Source organism: Pseudopodoces humilis, chromosome 18, assembly GCF_049639895.1.
Source record: "Pseudopodoces humilis isolate 2021_Gansu_Grassland_sample_001 chromosome 18, ASM4963989v1, whole genome shotgun sequence".
In the NCBI taxonomy this organism is placed as follows: domain Eukaryota; kingdom Metazoa; phylum Chordata; class Aves; order Passeriformes; family Paridae; genus Pseudopodoces; species Pseudopodoces humilis.
The window spans coordinates 12,321,284-12,342,472 of NC_142217.1; the positions used below are offsets into that span (position 1 = coordinate 12,321,284).

At 40.9% G+C, this 21,189-nt stretch overlaps 1 protein-coding gene across 6 annotated transcripts in view; it reads right to left on the reverse strand.

Moving 5' to 3' along the window:
• Positions 1-2,072: 2,072 nt before the first annotated feature.
• PDGFA (platelet derived growth factor subunit A) overlaps positions 2,073-21,189 on the reverse strand; it is a 33,433-nt gene continuing 14,316 nt past the window's right edge. Inside the window, exons 5-8 of one of the 6 annotated variants that reach the window (XR_001331477.2) lie at positions 17,078-17,204; positions 15,373-15,455; positions 14,252-14,365; positions 10,886-14,145 (exon numbers count right to left, since the gene is read on the reverse strand). Coding sequence is in view for 3 of the 6 variants with exons in the window: in XM_014252686.2 (XP_014108161.1) it covers positions 9,099-9,232; positions 17,078-17,204 (261 nt within the window). In the remaining 3 variants the exon portion in view is untranslated. Of the gene's footprint in view, positions 3,525-9,058; positions 9,233-10,885; positions 14,146-14,251; positions 14,366-15,372; positions 15,456-17,077; positions 17,205-21,189 lie in introns of those variants that run through there. The other 5 variants (XM_014252686.2, XR_001331478.2, XM_005522977.3 and 2 more) reach the window with 5 other exon arrangements.

Genomic DNA, 21,189 nt, shown 5'->3' on the forward strand with positions numbered 1-21,189 from the left:
TCACTGATTTAGTAGGCTATACCCGTGTGTAAGCACACTCACGGGTGAATTCGGAAAGCAAAACAAAAACCTAGCAACCTGAACCACCCGCGGGCTATTGGAGTCGCTCCCGAAGGAATAACTGTGAATAGATGGAAATAATTGAACTTTACTGGTACAAAAACTCTGGGGCCAATCCCTTCCATGAGCTAATAGAATTGAAGGAATATTGAGATGATCCGGCAAAGTTGAACAAGGGTTGGGAAGCTCCTAATAGTATACATTGAATATGTGGAAAAAGGCATACAGCGAGCTACCCAGAAAATGGAAAAGATCCTGCACACTTGGAATAATTCGGTCCTTTTTCTTTACTCTACCTAAAACAGAGAGTAAATCATTGAGCCCCTCTCTTTGAGACATTAAACAAACAAAAGAGAGAATTAAAACGGAAACTACCAATAGCGGGAGGCAACCAGAAGTAGAACGAAGAAGAATGACCTGCCAAAAAGATCATTCAATATTACGGGCCACTACTTAGGCAAATAATGGCAGCTGGGGTTACAGAACCCCCCCATTTATCTCCTCAACAGACTTATCAAGTTGCAAGCGGTGGTAGAGATAGTTTCCAACCACACTTCAGAAGCCCTAGAACTCCTAGCCAAACAACATTCACAAATGAGAGCTTTTGTGTACCAAAACAGACTAGCTCTCGATTATTTGCTAGCCGAGGAGGGAGGAGTGTGTGGCAGATACAACGAATCCGAGTGTTGTATGGAAATAGACGATTACAGAGAAACAATAAAAGGATTGGCTGCTGAAATTAAAAAGGTAGCTCATGTGCCAGTCCAAAAATGGAATTCAATCCTACAAGCCTCCTGGTGAGACCAGATATTCGGGCAAGGGGCTTGGTGGAAGAAGCTAGTATTTTTCATCACTTGTTCAGTTGCCGGAATAATTTTTCCTTCCCTGCTTAATTCCTTGCTTCATCAGACTAATTCACTCTGTTGTGCAAGGAATGCAGATTGCCACACTTCCAATTGATCCTGAGAAAGCACAAGGGAGACCTACTCCTCTCTCTAAACTAATGAAATTAGAAGAGGAAAAAGAAAACGAAAATGTGATTAAAGCCTTAAAGAAGTTTGAAAATAAATATAACCTGGCACAAGCATATAGTGAGAATTCGTTAACAGACTGAGAAAAAGATGAATGTGAGTAAAAAAATTATAGTCCTCCCCTGCAGAATTGGATGAAATAACACGAATTTTTAATGTAATGAATTATTAAGCGGGGGACTGTGAGAAATGAACTTGTAAAAATTCGTAAAAATCTAAATAAATGTATAGAACAATAACGAAATAAAATATAAAGTACAGTATGACACACAAGCCCCTTCCCAGATCTAGCACGAATTCCACTCAAAGGATAACGATCCTAGCCGGCGCCCATCAACAAAAGAATAGACAGGACACGGCCCATCAAGCTGACAGAAAAAAAAAAAAAAAAACTCCTCAAACTGACAAGGACAGGCTCGGTGACCATCAACGGGGAAGAATAGGCAGGACACGAAACATCAGCCAAAACGGAGAGGCACCGACGAGATATTCATCACCGGACCCGAACACCTCGCCTTGCGGGCTACCGTTGGGGGAAGCCATCAAGTAAACAAAAGGAAAAATCCAGCCGAAATATCCATCGGCTCCAACCCGGATCCAGCCATCCCATCCGGATGGCCTGAACCACAAGAGCCACTCAGAATTTCTTTACATATGAGGAGACTCGGTCCGGACGTCCATTCGACTCTATTCTCCAATGCCAGGAAATCAATTCATACGACAATCAAGGACTGTTGATGAATGGTGCCTGCCTGGAATTTGGCCTCAAGGCTAAAAATCCCTATAAAAACCCCAGACAGTCTACCCTCCTGCGTGGATTTGGGAACACCTATACCTTTGAGTATAGACCCCTGTCCACCCAGCGCTGCGCTGTTTATTTTATTGTGGTTTTCCCTCATTGTTTATTTTTTTATAGAAATTGTTTTATAATAAATTGTTTTTATTTAACCCAAATCTGCCTTTGCATTTATAACAATACCAAACCAAACACTCTCAGAAGAGCAAGTAATGCTAAAAAAGGAGGTGGCCCTCAATCTGTCCCCAACCCTAGTGAGCTCACAAACCTTTCCTTGGTGGAACTTCATGTCATATGTGCTAGACCTGGCAACAGCTAGCAGCTTTCTTTCACTTACAGACACATCCCGGAGACACTGCAGATCACCCAGCAGGTAGCACATGTCAAAATAAATTCCTCTGATTGACAGTTATTTATTATTTTTAAATAAAATGAGAATAGATTGAGTGGGTTTCTCAGCAGCAGCTCAGTTCTTTGTTTGGCAGCTTCTTGGAAAGTTTGACCACACATATGACAACACAAAATAAATTTCACTTGCTTGCAGTAGCAGTTGGCTATAAATTCAGTCCATCGATGATTTATAGCTCTAGCAGCAGTGGGTTATATGAAATGAGAAGCCCTTTCATCCTTAAACTGCTCTGCAGTCTGGTAGGGATGATGAAAGCCATTGTTCCTAAGGCCAGAGGAGAGCAGGAGTTCATTCAGCTGTGGTAGGAGGAGGTGTGCAAATTGGGTCCAAAGGTGAGAGGAGGCCCGGAGACACAGCAGCCCTTGGTTTCGAAGAGCAGCCAGAAAGAAATCCTTAATGATGCTCAGCCCTTTGCAGGCTGGAGGGGAGCAGTATTTCCATCAACTAAATGATCTCAACTCTTTGGCTTCCCTGAGGGCTCTGTACCAGGACACACTGGGATCACTCACTCAGATGTTTGTGCTCTTCCCACCCACCAGCAGCCCCGAACCTGAGCATGTCTTTGGCACAGCAGGTGGGATCCTTAATCCTGCAGAGGGCCAGCCCCGAGCAAAGATTAGCAGAAGAATCTGTTTTCATTAAAAGCCAGCCTACCATTACCATCCTCTCTGATGGTTCAGTTTTAAATGTGCACGTCCAGCTCTTGTAGCAGCTCTGTTTCTGCAGGGAAAGGGCAGTTCAGCAACCTGCCTCTTCACTTTCTCATGTCTCTCTTTTAATCAACAAGTAACTAAAACAGACACACTGAGGAATGTAAAATGTACCTCCTCCTGGAGAATTTTGCCAGCAAGATCAGTGGAATTGGGATTTTGCCTTTATTACGTTTCTTTTGACCGTGGAACTGGTCTGATTTTTCTCCCAGTGAATTTCTTTTTTTTTTTTTTAATGGAAAAAAAAACTCACAAAACAACCAAACAGGAAAAGACATACAAATAAACATTAATACGTACAGGAAAAATACAAAACTTAGCACCATGCACTCCCCTCATTATTAGACAAAGGTTGGGAAAGGTTCACAAGTGTAAAACGCTCATGTGAATTATGAGATTACTGCTCAGTTTTCTTTCAAGTCGTGGGCTGGAAACAGATGGTGGCTGTAGCATTTATGACGGCACAACATGTTACTGCAAGCCTAGCCATCTCTCTCTCTCTCCTCTCAAAAATGCAGCTGCAAAGAAAGTTGTGGAAAATCACATTAATAGTCTCTTCCACCACACAGTTTTCCAGCCCTTCATCCCTGGCCAGCACATGGACAGAGCCATCTTGTATGCCAGCAAGAGTACTCTCCTGTAAGAATAATCCCTGTCCTGAATAGTTACCACTGACTGGCTTATTTAACAGCTAGTTAAAATGTGAGGTTTGTTAGCACTGTAAAAAAAGCCTCCAGAAAGCAGGTCCTTAAGGTCAGGGCAGATGCCATGTGATCCCAAGGGCTCCCTAAGGGAAACACTCAGAAAGAAGCCATCAGACTGTCTTTTAGCTGTTTGTTATTCAAACATTCAGTTCAGGCCAAGCAGGTTGATTTATAAAGAAGCAGAAAGACAAATATAACAATTGCAAAAGCATCTTTGTAATTCAGGAGTCCAAATCTCACTTCCAAGCAAGAGCAGAAACTTTCACAAGGGCAAAGGCCTCTGGATTTTTGGTCAGACAGCCTTCCAGTGACCACAGGCTTAGAAGGATCTGGGACCCTGAAGATACGAAGAGCAACTAACCCTATATTTAAATATCTTGCCTGTACACAAGAAAAAAATGTCCGTGTGCTTCAGCCCTGATGGAAATGCCTTGCTGCCTAAAATACATTCATACCTGGACTTGAACCCTTGAGCAGAGCCTGGGGCACAAACCTTCCACTCTCAAGGCACCACAGTGGGCTCTGCTGATACCAGAGAACTCTTCCAACAGTACAAAACTGTTACCTAGGATTTCTCTGTGCTTTACAAATGTGAGGCAATTCTGTACCACATAGTTTCTGAGAGCGTTAACTCTCTGGGATTCCAAAATCAGGATTTCAGAATTACTTCTTCACTTGAGTTAATTAAGACTCTGTCAAGTAATAATTTTCCCAGACAAGTGCCACTGGTGTATCAGAGTATCCATGTTGCTATTTTCACTTTGCTGGCCTCACTACCTGGTTGGGAACATCAGCACCAACTTTATGTGTTCATCCTCAGCCCCTCCAGTGTGCTCCTGCCATGCTTCCTGCAGCCAGCTACACACAGGGCAGTGTTTCTGCACTGTGAGGTGTACAACAGGGCAACTGAAAGCAAGATAGACTTTTACCATTCCCTTTATCACCTTTCACAGCTAGACCAGGAAGTTGCTACAGAAATTCAATAGTGTACACACTTGAAACTCCAAAAAGCCTTTTGCAGAGATAGACTCTCTCCAGGTGATATGACCATACATATCCACTGCATATCTGTCATAATTGCAAAAGCCCTCAGACCTTTTCTCTGAGATAGAGAAGGTGCCACTTACTTTTCTTTTGGAAACCTTGTCCTGCAGAATTCATTAGTATCCTATGTAACAATGTACTTCCTGTAAGTACTGAAATATAAAGTGTATTAAAAGTTTCCACTTCTGTTTTTATCTTTTCCTGATCTAGCCTGAAAATTCTTTTGAAGTTCCTCAAAGTGTTCCTCATATATGCTTGTTTTAGGAAATACCAGATCACTATTGGCAAACTTCTCCTTAACTGAGATAAAGGAATCAAGATTATATGATCTGCTTCATTTCCCATCTTTTTAAGGTACCATTTTAAGATTTTTGTTTTTTTTTCCCCCCACTTGCCTTTGAAAAGAAACATGCTGAAGAAACTAAGGAAGGGGAAGGCCCAGAGAGGGCAGGCTTAGCTCTGGGCTTTCCAGTGTAGCTGAGCTTGCTGCTATAAAACCATGGAATGGTTTATTGAAAGGTAACCTATTATTGGTTTATTGAAAGGTTTCAGACCCTTCTGAAACTCACACCTCTCTGGACAATGCTTAAGAGGAAAAGACTAAACTGCACTACGCTAGCACAGTGGGCTCTTCGGGGCCTCAGCTCAGCAAGTCAACTCAGATCAGGCCTAACCTTAAGCACAAGCAACTTCAAAGAAACATCTCATAAGCCTCGAGTTCAGCTTCGCACTGTCTCCCTCGATGAATCACAACTTAGGGTATGCAGGGAGCTAATGGGAAATATTTGCACTCACTAACCCCAGCTGCAAGGTCCCAAAACCCCTGTCAGCTACCCAGGCATAGCCCAACCACTCACAACAAATGGACACAAGCTGTCAGGCAAGCTCCTCTGAAGCACTTCTACAAGAAACATATCCCAGAACAGTTAAACTTTGATTTAAAAGCAGATTTGGGGCAATCAGTGAAGTACACAAGCTGAGCATTAACCTGCCTGACTCCTACGCGGCCTGTTGAAGAAACCACTCTATCTGGGATAAATTGCTTCTGTCACTTTCGCTGTGAAACCCCCCAGAGTCAAGGGGAATTCAGATCTTGGGCAGGTTTTTGAGTAGCTTCCTGGCTCCAAGGAGAACTCTGAGCATAAATACTTTACAGTGGGTGAGTTTGGGCCAAGAAATGTCCTCACTTCCAAGTGTGTAAGCACGGAGCCCTCAGCCCTCACCCACAATGGAAGTGCTCTCCCTCCTTCTCTGGCCCCAGACAAACTCTAACAGCAGCTGAGCAGGGCCCAGAGGTGAAATCTGACCTCTTGAAACTTCCCTGGTCTTCAGGTTAAACCAGCACCACCTTTATAAAGTCAAAGTGCTAAAGAAAGGTGAATCATGGCTGGAGTGAAGGGGATTCCTCATCTGAAATGTCTGAAACCTGAGGTTTGAGTGCTGCTGCCAAGACATGGAAGGCAGAAGTCACAGTGACATCACTGGGTCTCTCTTCGGAACAAAGACAGAGATGTGCTGAAGCCAACAAAGGTTTCTTGAAAGTCACATAAAAATTAATTAAAAGTGGATGTCCAAATCCCTTAGACTGCTGAAAAAATTCTAGTTAGGGATGTCCAGCAATTCTGGAGAGGTCCTTCATACTTCACTGAGGTCTAAAAGTTTGAGCTGATCCCCAAAGGGAGCTGAGGCCACCCAGTACTTTACCCATAGGCCCTCTGTGAACAGACTTTCTTGTGGTCAAAGAGGGGCTATCTTGAATTTATGTCTTACTTCTCCCTTTGTGAGCAAACAAAACAATTTCTATGAGTAATTCTACCCACTAATTGCCAAGGAAAAGTCTGGTAAGAAATGCTCTGCATTTTTGACAGGTCAGAGGCTTCCCTAAACAAAGTTGCTGTTCAATGTTTTCTATCAGCACATGTTCACATCCGGGGTCCTCAGTGAATTCCAGTGTGGATGAGTCTCTGTGGGAAATTGTTTTTCCCTATTTTCATGTTCTAACTGCTCCAGGAAATGAGTCTATTTTTACAACAACACTAAACAGCAAAATATGAAAGCATTATCTGCTTTGTGGCAAGAGTTTCGGGTCAGTTCTCAGGTAACTGTCACCCCCAGAGAAGTCAGTGGCGCTGTATCTGTTCATGCAAGGTAGAGACCTGACCAATTATGTAATTGGTTGATCAGTTACCAGAACACAGAGCTACCACCAGCCTAAGGAGTGTCTTGTTTTCATGCGTCTCAAAGTTCATCCAAGCCCTGATGCATTGATAAGTGAAGTATTCCAGTATTATGGTCTGTAAAGATGATCATTAACTGCTGAAAAGACTTAAGCATAAGCATTCTCTACGAACATACACTTTGTCACTGAATGAACTTTATAAGTCATATCTCTTCTGGATCCTTTTTTCACCTGCCTGTGTTTAAAATGCTTTTCTCCTACTTATTTCTGATTGCTTCCAAGAATTAAGATGTTTTCAAAATCCCTGGAGATTTCGAGCACTATGGGCTCAACTGTATTTCTGTGTGCTTCTGCTTTTTGCACACCTGATTTAACAGCTACTCTGAATTTCAAAGCTGGACAGTAAGCCCAGTTGCCTTCATTATGCAAGTTCAAAGATAGTACATAGAGGCCAAAACACCAGGCCTGATCTGAAGATGAGTGTAATACCTATGACAAACTTGGCTCCTTATTTCCTGGTTTGAGGGACTACTCCAGCCTTCACATGTGAACTTTTCTGTTGAAGCACTCAAGTGAGCCTTTCTTTGTGTATTTTATCTAAGAACTTAGGAGACATCTGGCATGCACAGCTATCAGTGCAAACAGAAATTCTTGAGTTGCTCAAAACTCAAACCAAGTCAGACTTGGTGGCCTGCTAGTAAGTCAAGCATATAAATGATTTGGTTCCTCTCTACAGGAAGAAGTAAGCCTGGAAAAATGTGACATGGAATCTTCAAGTGACACAAATTTTATCACCAGGATGCTCCCAGAATTTCATCCATTGATTATGAGCTAGACTAAGAGTTTGCACTTCCTTACCTTCCGGTTGGGAAAGAGGTACTCATGACTTCCCACCTAATTGGAAAACTCACCAAATGTCACTCGAGACCAGCATACAGAAAACAAACTTAGAGACAATATCTAAGGAAAACAGAACCTAACCTATGACTTGTTCTTTGATTTACAGCTGCGATTGTGGGCCCCACCTCACAGTCATATGCCATGGTAATAGGCAGCAGTTCAACAAGAACCAGTCCTAACTTTTCACATGTTGTAGTGATTCTGAGCTACTTCAGCACATACTTTAGCCTGATGCAGCAGGTAATTAGAATGACTAAGGGGACAGGTGGCATGCCACAACTGAAAAGAAAGAAGGATCAACACTTTGGTCTTGTTTATTCTACCTTCTAATTTATTATTTTTTTTCCCCTAAACCAAAATTTGCCAGATTTCATAAGAAATTTGCTCTCATTAATTTCTCCCATCTCAAATTTGTCTGTTACCAGTACAACTGTGAGTTTCCAAACTATATCCTGAGCTACCCAAACAGATCATCTGAAACAGGCTCACTGGCATTAGCCACTGCAGTCCTGAATCCACCCATGCCACGAGAATATTTTCCCCAAAAAGAACAAATATGTAATTCAAAATGGCAACCTCCACAAGAGCAGGAGAAGCACACTCCCAGCTGTTTTCCTAGTTCAATATACAAGTCTTGTTACTTCATCTTTGGGGTTGCTTACAAAATACTTCAGCACTGAGAGCACAAAGACCCCCAGCCCACAACTGGGATCCTGTGTCAGGAAGGCACACCCTAATTAAAAAATAAAGCATCAACTCTGCTCCATTTGCCTGAGGTCAATGGGATGTTTGTCCAAACCTAGGAGCATGCTCAGGCACCAGTTTGAAGAAGAGCAAACACAGGCATCTCTTAAAGTGTTTTTCCATGTTAGGGCCTGGGAAAAAAATTTCAGATTGGGCCCATGATAAAAACAGTTCCCCATGGAAATGTTACCCACACCATAAAAGGAATGACACTGAATTAAAGGAGAATGAAAATTGTCTACTGAATTTTTGTAAATTCCCATAAAATCTGAGTCTTGTTCTATGTGCATAATTTTGACTGTAAGTCATGAAAGGCTGACTCCTAAGAGAAGCCAGAAATGACTGGCTCATGATAGGATAAAAGGCTGCATAATTGCATGGGCAGAAAGATGGATTTTCATCAATCATTACGTTCTCTGACAATATGGCAGTGGCTTTTGATCATGTATCCAATGCACAGTAATTAGGCAAAATGACTTACCCTCAATCTTTTCAGTATTTAGCTCTAAGGGTGCAAGGATTCATTCTTGGAAAGGGAAGATGGTCGTGTGATTTAGGGCACTGGATGAGCACTCAGATCTGAGTCCTCTCCCTGGTTCTGCCACAGCCTTGCTGTATGACCTTGCACAGGCTTTTCTCCATGCCTCGGTCTCGCCTAAAATGGGATAACAATAGTTCTTTATTTCAGAGGAGATAGGAATACAAACCAGCTCAAGGCTGTGCCACAGAGATGCTACAGCAAAGAGCAGCACAGAAAAGCTCAGACACCGAATAATGCCTTGCTAATAAAATGTGGGAACACAGACAGTAATTAAATTGAGTAATAAACACAAAACATAGGCTGATTTTTGAGGAATGCAACACTGATAGGCTTTGTACCTGGAAGTAAAGGAAACTTAAGTGTGATTCCTATGAGTTGACCTGACTCTGAGATCTGCTAGTAGTACAAACTGTGTATCAGAAACAGCAAGGAAATTACTTCATTCAAAACCTCTACATGGTGCCTGTTTTACAGCAACCATGATTTCCAACCCAAGTCAGATAACTCTCCAGAACATTTTCAAAGCCATAGGAGGGGCCTACAAACACGATTTCCTTCGATTTACAGTAAAATATGAGCATGCAAATCTGAGGCAGTTTTGAAACTTCAAAATAAAATCTGAAACTTTCAAATTGAAACATAAATGGGGCCACTGATCCTAATTAAACTGTCAGATGTCTGGAACAGCTTCAATGCCACTATTCCAGCATCACACTGCTGCTGGAATTGGACAGCGCTTTAGCAAAGTCTTCAGTAGTATTTTTCCAAATGCAAAGATGAATCTTTTTCTCTAAAGTATTTGTCTTTCATGTCAGGGGTCAGTTATGGGCCTGTGGGTCTGGGAAAGAGGATCTCACGGCACATGCCTAGATAAACCAACTGATTTGGAGACCAAGAGCTCAAAAGCTGTTCTGTCAGGCAGGAAGAGAGAAAACAGATACAAGACACATCTCAGGAAGGGAAAACCATTTCTGAGAGACACAAACAAGAGGGATGGGAAACTCAGGCAGAGAATAGTTGGAAAACAGCCCACAGAAAGGCAACATGGACCGGAGGAGGACAGGCAAGAGAACCTCCTAAGTGGAATGTTGAAGTCCATTGGAAGGAGGAAGCTGTTTCAAGCAAAAGTAAAATACCTAAACCCAAAGTGCTGGAGAGGAGCAACTGCCTGCAGACAATGTGCACTGCTTAACAAAGCAGATGCCAGGCAGGACAGACAGGAGAAAAGGAAAGCAAACTGGTACACAATCCTTGGTTTCACTCAACAAAAGCAACTCAGGGACAGGTCTGGAAAGATGAAGCACTGAATTAAATGTAATGAATTGACTAAGGGATAAGTGACCATGCTCCATATCGTAATGCTGTGATTGGGTGTGGGCAGTCCTCTCTGTATGTCTTTTCTGATCAGACAAGACCTCAGAAAAAGATATAATCAGACCAAGAAGTTCTGGGTTCCTGGACAGAGGAAATGAGTGCAGAACGTAAAACAGAAAAACATTTCATCCCCAAACTGCTGCCTACAATGTGGAAGGACAAAACCAACAAGGTGTTAAAGCATTGCATGGAAGTGCAACTTTTGACAACCATCATCCTCGGCTCCAATAAGCCCGCTACTCACCCCCCACCCCACAAATAACAGAGCTGTCCATCAGATATCTTGTGGCTCCAACTGCTCACACTCTTCCCTGAAACACTCCAAATGCAGCACATGAGAAGTCCAGAAGGAGTCCACCTCCAGCAGACAGCAGAAGAAGATATGACACGGCATTCACGAATGCACAGAGAACTGTTTAATTTACAGCCACAATGGTGAAACAAACCATTTCAGAGCTTGGACATTCAAAGTTAAGTCTGACACTCATTCTTATATTCACTTATTGTGCTTAAGTATTAGAGAACACAGGATTACATTAACCATACACAACAATCTGAGATCCCTGCGGGACCGAGGAGTGGAAGGGACGAGCAAGAATGAGGGACCAGCCCCTCAAGTGGTGTAAGCTGGTACAGCTCCATTGCAGGCAATGGAGTGATGGTGAATTACACCAGCTGAGGATATGGCCCTTGAAATGTCCAACTTAACTTTGAATTAGCGACTCCCGTGTCACAACCCTTAGTGTCACTGTTCCTTCTGGTTGTATCTGCCACTTGGAAGGAAGACTAATCCCAGCACCCACCACAGTCCCAAGGCTGGCGGGGGAGAGCTCAGCTGGACTACAGGAAGTGATGCTCATGCCATGACACTACTCCTCGCATTTAACAGCCATGGACTGCATCCTCATCTGATGTAAATTAGCTTGGGGGCATCTGAAGTCAGAAACATTTGCCAATTTATAGTAGTTGAGAACATAGCCCTGAGATTTTTGTGTTTTCTGCCGCATGCTCTATGAACACTGTGCTTGACAACAAAGACTCGTGTGCGTTTCATTCCTGGTAACAAAATGGACTCAAGACTACAAGTCTCGAACAAACGGCTGTTGGGAAAGTCTCCATTCAGTCTTCACTCTCTCCTGGTGTGCTGAATTTGGCATAGCACGTTTATTTGCTGGCACCAACAAAACCTCTCGGTTTGCCTTGTTTTCAGGATTTTGCTACAAGGCCAGACTCCCCGGTGCTGTAAATCAGAGCTCCAGGATTCCCAGGGGAGTCACTCCCAAGGAGCTGGCCCACAAACCCAAACACAACCTTCTCAGCCAGTCCAACCACAGGACTCTTTCCAAGAGTTGTTTTGCAAACTATTCCACTTAAGTGACTTTGACATCCTTTCATACCTGCACAGTGTCTGAGTGGGTCACATAATGCTTTTCATCTACAAGATTTTAATGAATATATGTTTGGTTTTTTTTCTTTCATTAGATATCTTTTAGACAAAAAAAAAAATAAAAATAAAAAGGAACGGAGCAACATTATTGGCATCCCACTGAAACATAAATATATAAATTACATTTTATACACTTTCTTAAACGCAGACACATACATTCATGTGCATAACATTGTGAACAGTACACTTAGTGGAAAACAAGCACAGACAATCTTAGTTAAATGTATTTCCAGTTTTGGTGCTCAACAAATACACTGGGAAAATGATCACAAAATAGAACGGTGACTAACTCTATCTCTGCATTAGCATCTGAAGCCAATAATGCCTGTTAGCTAACAATGCTTTGTTTGGTTGAATTTGGACATAGCTACAGGAACAGGAGGGGAATGTCTGAACTATATTTAGAGAAATGGAAAGGTTAAAAATCTTGCTCTCTTTTGTTGTTTTAAGGTTCTGCAGTTCATTCACATTTGAAGATATTTTTATTTGAGTGGAAACACTGTCTTCAAGACAAACTTTTTTGCTGTTCCAAACTAAGAAAACTCTTTCATCTCTTTGTAGATGTTTCACAAATAGAAGAATCCAGTAGTTCATTTTACATATCCAATGTAATAATCCAAATAAAACAAAGGCTACATAATCCAAACTACTGGGGTGGGGCAGTGATTTTGGCCAAGTGAGTAGCCATGTCATATCTGGCACAGCCCTAAATTTCCAAAGCAGTACAGAAGGATTTATCCATGTGGCTCCCACTGCAATCTGTGGGGAACTGAACATTTAATCCTTTGGCACTTTGAAAATACAGGAGCTGGTGCCAGAGTATTTTATCTGCCCTGCTATAGTTAAAATAGATTTTGATGTTATTTGGGCTATTCTACTACAAAAATATGACCACAAAATGCTCTTTTTTTCTTTTTTTTTTTTCTTTTTTTTTTCTTCTTTTTTTTTTTTTTTTGGTTCAAGAAAACATAGCAGGCTTTCTCAGGTATATAAAACTGTTAATTTTTAGATAAAAATACAAACTTCACCTTTACAAAAACACATATTTCTGTTGAATACACATAAAGCATAACATTTTACCAAAAATAAAGAATTTTAGGTTTTGTTCAAATATTTGCAGCAAGGTAGTTCCCATGCCACCATGACATTATACAATGCAGATACAAGAATTTGTACATTTCACACAGCTCCAACATGTGAAATAAAAGTATCTGTATACTGATAAGAATGACAATTGCTAACACAATATCACTAGTAGGCAACTGGCATAAGTCATAAGGAAAAAAAAAGGATTTTTGCATGGATATCCTATGATTTGTTTACGCACATCTCTCCTTTTTCTCATTTATTTTTTTTTCCTTTATGTAATGCTTTAAATTACAGGGGAGGTTGGGGAACATAAACCAAGAAACGCCTAGAAAATTATGCATAGGTATACCATTTTTATTTTAATACATCTCATTAGTTTGCATCCCACTAGGAGAAATACCATAATGTTTTGTGTTCTGCTTATTGTTATACCAGTCTTTTATATGTGTTATTGGCAAATGTAGTCCAAGAGATAATAAAAAGCTAGGCAAAGAGTAAAAAGAAAACTTAATAATCACTTTATGGTGTAAAAAAAAAAAAAAAAAAATAATCCACTTAAGGCTCCCCAGAAGGTTTTTTTGTATAGACTTTTAAAACACCACCAAGCAAGGATGTATTGTTCTATAGTGTTTGCGTGGCATTTGATCATTTCATACATTCCTGCTTTTTTTGTGCCTGAAGTCCACTAGAGTCCATCCATCTTCATCAAGAACGCAGGCACATTTCTTGACGTAAAGCACCGTTGACTGCTCTGACAGAAATCCACTATTCACTTAGATTTTTGTCATGTTTTTGAGTACTTTTGGTATCCTCCATTCATTCAACTGTCTTTTTTTTCTTTTCTGTTTTTCTTTCAGTTTTTTTTCTTTTTTTGGACAGGGAAGCTTCCTATTGTTTCACAGAGTGCTACAATACTTGCTTTGATGTCACATTAAACAAATGTACATTGTCTCTTTGTTCTCATTAAGTGTTCTTTTGAGCCAGTTTTTTCACACAGGAGAACAAATAAAGTATACAGTCAATAAGCACCATACATAGTAGGTTCAGGAATGTAACAAACCATGTACATCCATGTCCCAGAGAGAAGTTTTTTTTCTAGCTTATTTTCACCTTACATCTGCAGGAGAGAAAAAAGATACAATAACTCTATGATTAGAATCAAAGGTCCTATCCTTGAAGCAGATGACTTAAAAAAAAACTGTTCTGCATGAAGAGTCACTAACCTGGGACAAGAAGTTCTAAATGCTGTTTTGATTGAGTTTACATGCTCACTTTTAAAGTTGAATTTTAGAAAATCTTTGCTTCTATCATACTACTCCCAATAAATACCTGTTAATCTGAAACAGGATATCAAGTTTAGCATTCTTTAGAAATGATACATTGATATAAATGAAAACTGCCACTGGGAGTTCATGTGCAAAAACAGAGGCTTGAAATTAAATTCACCATCATCCAGGCGTTAGGCACAGACACTGCAAAATCCAAATCATTCCCACTCCAAATACCAGAATCAATTGCAAGTGCTGCAGTTTACATACTTTCAAGTCATTAAGAAATGGAAATTCCGTATTTAATTCGGAATGTGTGTCGCCATCGTCATACATTGCTAATATGTTGGCCAAAGGATTTCAGTCATTTTTGCACTGAGAGGGTGTTAGTTTTTCACTACACTGAAAACCTCATGAATTTTGATGACTGACTGTCATCATCCTACTGAGACTGAACAGAACAAAAATAAAGATCTTAATTTTCTGGTGTAAGTAACACAGGACTCTGCAACACCAAAAAAAAAAAAAAAAAAAAAGTTTTTCTTGGCATTTTTCTGGTCAAGTAAGCAGATCATCAGATTGTGTCAGGTACATGTGCAATCAACCCCAATTCATGCCAGAACATGGGTTTGATGGTCACACAAATAGTATTTACTGTATGTACACTCAATGTTTCACAGCCAAGGACTGGGAACACAACTATTTGTAACCTGGCAATTCATTCATGCATTATCACGTGATGCTTTGACCTCAGAAATCAATAATAATAATGAAACACAAGCAGAGGCAATGGAACTTGAGATTTCAGAAGCTGAAGTATTAGCACCCTCCAATAAAAAAGAAACAAAAAAGGCAAGAAAAGGAAGTAGCTCAAGAATGTAAGATGCTGATGGTGATGTGGAGCTTAAAGGGAAAATACCAGCAGGTAGAATTATCAAAGCCAATCAAATCTAATCTCTTTGCAGCCTTGAGGTAGCAAGTGTCAAGATTTTGAACAGTGATTAAGTTGAAGTGATGATATTTGATTAAGTTTTCCAGTACTTGTGCTATTAGGGTGTTCAGCATAGAGGTCCTACCTGAATATCAAATAGTTCCAGTAGGTTTTATGTTGGTTTTAACTTTTTTCGTTTCCGTTTTTTACCTGATTCCCTAGGCCTTCCTGTTAACATAAGGGCAGGGCTGGTGAAAAGCCCTAAGGTAATACATTTCGTGTAACACTGAAGTCATAAATACTCAAACCGTTTACATTTCAAAGAAATCTCATTATCCTTTGCATTAAAGTAATAACTTTATAACGTCTGATTTGACATTGAGTTTACAAAGTAATTACACAAAAGCAAAGAAATAATAAACGAAGCTGGCATTGCACACGTCATTCCCAGGATCCATCTATAATTACTGTTACCATGCAGTACTCAACATTTGCTTCAGCTCTGGAGTTGAGCTATTTTCAGCTCACCATCCACTTGCTGGGTGCAAGTTTTGTTCCTATCAGTAATTAAATCCTAGAAATATGTATTTTTCCATTATAATTCTGCCCCATTTTTTACACATACCAAAACCAAAAATTTTGATCTTAAATCATAGCTGCTTAGCCTACGGCAATTAAAGACAATTTGGAACACTGAAATTGATCTAATGAAACTTTTTTTCAAATGGGAGACACAGACAATGTATCAAACCATACCCACATTAAAAATAGCCACTTTATATGTGGTTTTGTCTAATAACTTCACCTAGTTTCAGCTAAACACTCAGCTCAGATTATAAATTGATGTCCAATAAAATTTCAGCAGAGGTCTAACTCGGCTTTTATAGAAATTCTAATTCTTCTTCTCTGTCCATAGCAACTGAAGTTTACATTTGCTTGGACCAGGTTTATGTCTCCATGCTGGATGGAGCCAGTACAGAAAACCCTGCCTCACCTACAAATCTATCACCTTTGGGCAGCTTTCAGGAGGAATGTTTACCTGCTCTTCACTGACTCTTTAATTTTGGGCTGGTTCTACTGCACCCTTAAATTCCCTGCAGAGGTGCAAAACAAACTTTTGAGGATGCCTTCAACCAGTACCAGGAGAAAGGGAAATATCCTTTTTACCACTGTGGGTTTCCTGAATAAGTGTGTTGAGCTCTGCATTGATTGCACTGTAGTAAGCAGATCAGAGCCAATGATTTTAGATTAATTCAGAATGATTTTATGAAAGCCAGATTGAAAGTAATTTTTCCCCATAGATCTTTCCCCATTATAACTCAAAGGTTGTTTTGACAAGGCAAATTTAGATTTAATGCAACAACTGAAAAATTCTTGAGTATACATACATAAGGAAACAACAGGAATGAGCAATGTTGTTTCCAAACTCACTCCTTAGCCTTGAATCCTAAAATTATTCCCAAGTGCTTTACATTAATTTCATTCCTATTTTCCCCAAGGTCAAGTAAATCTCGGTGCCTGCCCTGTCCCCACAAAGTCTAAAGAAATTAGGCAACAGAGTTCACCCATGAGCTGCACCATGACAACCTTTAACTTAGTGAAGCCTGAACACTACTGGGAATTTACATTTATTTAAAGGCCAGCCTAATGAGAAGTGATACACTTTGAATTTGAAATCCAAACTCCTTATACAGCACAAACTGGCCCTCATTTGGCATCTTCAACACAGAGTAGTTGGGAGCTTCTCCACTCAGTTCACTGTAAGCAATGTCTGCTTTACGTTCTTTACTAATATAAAAATAAGGTCCATATGAAATCAGCATTAATGCAAAAATAAAAGGAAAACATACCAGTTTCTTCTTCTCTATAATCTGAATTAGTATTTGATGATGTACAGGTGCATTCCATATGCTCTTCTAATCTCACCAGAACTTCTTTTAATTTTGGCTTTTTTCTAACATACTCCACTTTTGCCACCTATAAAATACGATGAGGTATGTACTGAGACACATCAACATGGTTACAGTTCAGAACTGAAGACAGATAACTATATACCTCTATTTTTAATGTAGCCAAACCCATATAAAATGTTAGCATACTAATAATCTTTTATCTTAATTGTGCATCGTTTAACTGTTTATTGCACAGGCTATTTGTTTATTCAAGTTCAGTAGTTTGAAACTATTTTCCCCCAAGAAATAAAACAATTTCCCATTCATTTTGGTTTGATGTTTCAAGCAACTCAGTTTCCACATGTATCACAATAAACTTCTATACAGATTCAAATCAGTAGTTGTTCTTGTAAACTTCCACTTTTAGCACAATCTTCTGCAGGTGTTCTTAAAGGTTGACAGTGATGGCATTAGACTGATTTGTAATACATTTTATTATTTACAAATTGGTGTCTCCAGAGCCCTCTGAATGTGATGGGCTCAAACCTACACAACCAGGATCTGAACATCACCTCAGAAAGCATTTTCATTCCTACTCAATCCTGCAATTCCCTGGGGCTTGGTCACAGGAGCTCCCAAGCACAGTTTTTAGGTCCAAGGGAACTACCACTCCTACAATGGGTCCAGCCTTTGGCTTTATTGTGGAAAGCTGCCAGACAGAGTATTTCTCCCCAACAGTCCTCCCAACTGCTCACAACTGCACTGCTCCACTTACAGCATCCTTAAAATAAAAAAGTCTGGAGGGCAAGTTGAGGTTGGAGGAAGGATCATGCTGGAGCAGCTCTTGCTACACGCAGATCTGAAGGGAAACCAAGGCAGAACAGAAGGATGTTGGGGTGGGGGGTTACTGAACATGAGGACATCCTGACGCACAGGTTGGCAGCCAGAAGAGGAGGAATGGCAGAGAGGGCAGAGCACTGATGTTCTGGGATGCTGGGCACTGACTTGGGCTGTAGTGGGCACGATGGTCAGGGCCATGCAAGGGAATATGGCCTAATGTGGGCAAGGAGAGTGCTAGAGAGTTCATGAGGGGTCCAGTGTTTAGTTCTCAGTGGTGTTCAACACTGCAGAATAGGTGGTGATCATCTGGTTGGAATGGAAACCACTGCAATTAAATCATGGCTTCCCAGACCTACTCATCTGCAGAAGGGCACTGCAGTGTGCCTGTCCCAGCAAACAAGAAGACTACAAATCACAGGGATGCAGTATAAATAAGAGAGATGAGGGAGCAGAAGGGCAGGGGAGGCTGGTTGTGTTCTACAGAAGTTACTTGACAGAGCCATAAAAGGCTGGTCCGACCAAAAGCTCCAATCACTACCAAATAATGCATCCACAATGACACTGCCAGCCACGGTTTCCCTGTGTGTTTGGTGGGGATTCAATGCTTCAAATCAGTCTTCACACTGCAAAAATCATTCCCTTGCCCTTTCAAAACTGGAAGGACAGTGACACAAAATAAGTATGGTGGCTGGAAAAACCCATTCCATTCCCAGTTCCCAGAAACACTCTTCTGGCTCTGGGGTCACAACTATCAAGGGCCTCTGAATGCCAGTGAGAGGAGCTAGAGCAAAATCCTGGCCTTTCTAAAGCCAGTGGGAGATCAGTCTGAGCTTTCACAGAGCAAGGAGTTCAGATCCATGTTTTAGTTACCACCCCTCGTGTCAACAGGATCTGGAGATGATTTTCATTTCACACAGCCAACAAAAGTTACAGAGACAGATGCAATAACTGAAGTATCCACATTAAAAGGTATCTTCTGAAACTGTCAGATCTTCATGTAAACATATTAAGAGCTGGCCATGACATACCAGAACACTTTATCTGAAAGACTATGGGTCAAAGCAGTATGTTTCAAAATTTCCTATCAGAACCCAACTCCATCAAGCCTTTGAACACGGAGATTTGAAAATGTATGGTACAACTGAGTCATCTGGCATCAAAGGATGACTAATCCTTAAAATTTATGAAAACAAACAGTAATTAAGACACCTCCATCATCAGAGACAAAGAAAGGGACCCAGCAATCACGAAACAGCTCTCAGATCTGCCATGCTTATTACTGCTGTTAGAATAAACCAGTCTCATTGAAAATTACATGCAACAAAAATAAACTGTAATCAAGCTTTTAAAAGCCTGTCCTTGTTTCGCCTGGTTTTACAAACGGAAAGATGCAGTTCCTGTGGCTATTTGGTATTAAACAACAGTTAAAAAACCAGAAACAGTAATACTTTGTACAAGATCATAATGAACTTATGCAGCAATTTAAAGCTGGCTTTTAGTATTGTAGTTAAAATACAATCCAGCACATGTTCCACTGCCCTAGTTCACGCTACACAAGTTAAAGGAATGTCGTTTTGTAGATGTTGCAAATACTGGAAGTGAAGCAGCACAAACAAGATAGGCTGCTGTGTCTGTGCCACCTGTTAACACCTGCTGCCACACACAATGCTGATCTGCAGCGATGAAGGCTGCAGGTCACATTTTCAGTGGGTATAAACAGGGATAGCTGTGCCAGCAGCATGGGATTTGGCCTTGTGTACAAATGGTTTTTTCTTCTTTGTATTTTTCTCCTTGGTGATTATATTGTACAGTTTTTCAAGTGTATTACACAGAACTTTGAGGTGGTCAGTCCTCAACAAATCAACAAGCTCCTTTTACTTGTTTCTAATGTAACAAAAATTAAAATCCTCAAACCCTCCAGATCCAGAAAATACCACTATATAAAAGCTCTTTGAGAGCAAGACAGTGAAATAACTGATAAGCTTCTCAAATGGTATATAATCAGTGGCACCATACTTGCATCAGTGTAGATTCTAGGTCTACAACCTGCAATACAGTGTGGTGGCTAAATAAAAAAAAAAAAAATCTGATAAAAATATGTGGCATAATGAAAACATTATTTTTTTAGAGACCCTCCAGGAGAGATTAAATCAGGGATCAATAGCAGGGGAAAAAAATAAAAATAAAACAAGACTGTAAGCAGAAATGTCCAAAACACCTCCAGTACAAAGCTAAAATTTATCATGGGCAAAAGCTCAAAAGGGAAGTGTCAGCACAGAAAGTTCCTCATAACAGCAGAACTCATGTGGCTGATACCTAAATACTGGATGGAAACAAGCCCAAAAAGCAACTGAATGAGGGCACTTCTTGGAATCATCTATTGCTTCCATATTAAAATAACTGCAGGCTGATACAAGGGAGGGAAAACCTGTCTGGGAAGATGTGAGTCAACAGGGACTAAAGCACTGGGGAGCACCAGGATCCTGCAGGGCTTGGAAAGTCACTGCTGCAGGGACAGGGGGACAGGAATGGCTGTGTGGGGTCTCTGTGTTCCTGAGCAGAGCAGCCAGACCCTGCCCTCAGCCAGGCTGACAGGGCTCCCCACGCTCCAAGGGCACCTCACTGCTTTTCCTCCTTCACCTCTGTCGGGGTTTCCTTTGTTTCTCCCACTGCCACGCTGACCTCTGATACCTGGTCCTGCCTGCCAGTCCCACCGAGTGCTGGCTGCCATCTCAGCTGAGCCACAGCCCAAAGCAGAGTGCTGCTTACCCCAGTGGCAGGAACAGTCACTGAAGAAAAAGGTTCTTAAACCTGCAAACATGACATACAGCTGTTTCACCTAAACATCCCATGTGTTCTGCAAGGGCTTTTTAGCCTGCTCTGAGGCTGAGTAGCTCTTCTGAACAGCTCATCCTGTACTCCAGCATTTTTCTTCCAACCTCTGAACAACTCCCCAGTGACAGCTGAGGATTCCCTCCTGTCCAGCTCCTTTTCACTTGCACCTCACCCTCTTATTAATGTACTCTAAGAATATACAGGTTAAGATCAGCTCAACACTGAACATGCAGAAATGGCTGAAGATGTCAGGGCTTCTGCTCAAGGCCAACCTGAGGCAAAGCTGAGGTAGATGGAGTCACTTAGTTCTTGTTTCTTAATCTGCACGTGAGCATTGCTGAAAACAATCATATTGTTCAGCTTGGCTATTCAAGAGGAGTAGTATAGGCAGGATT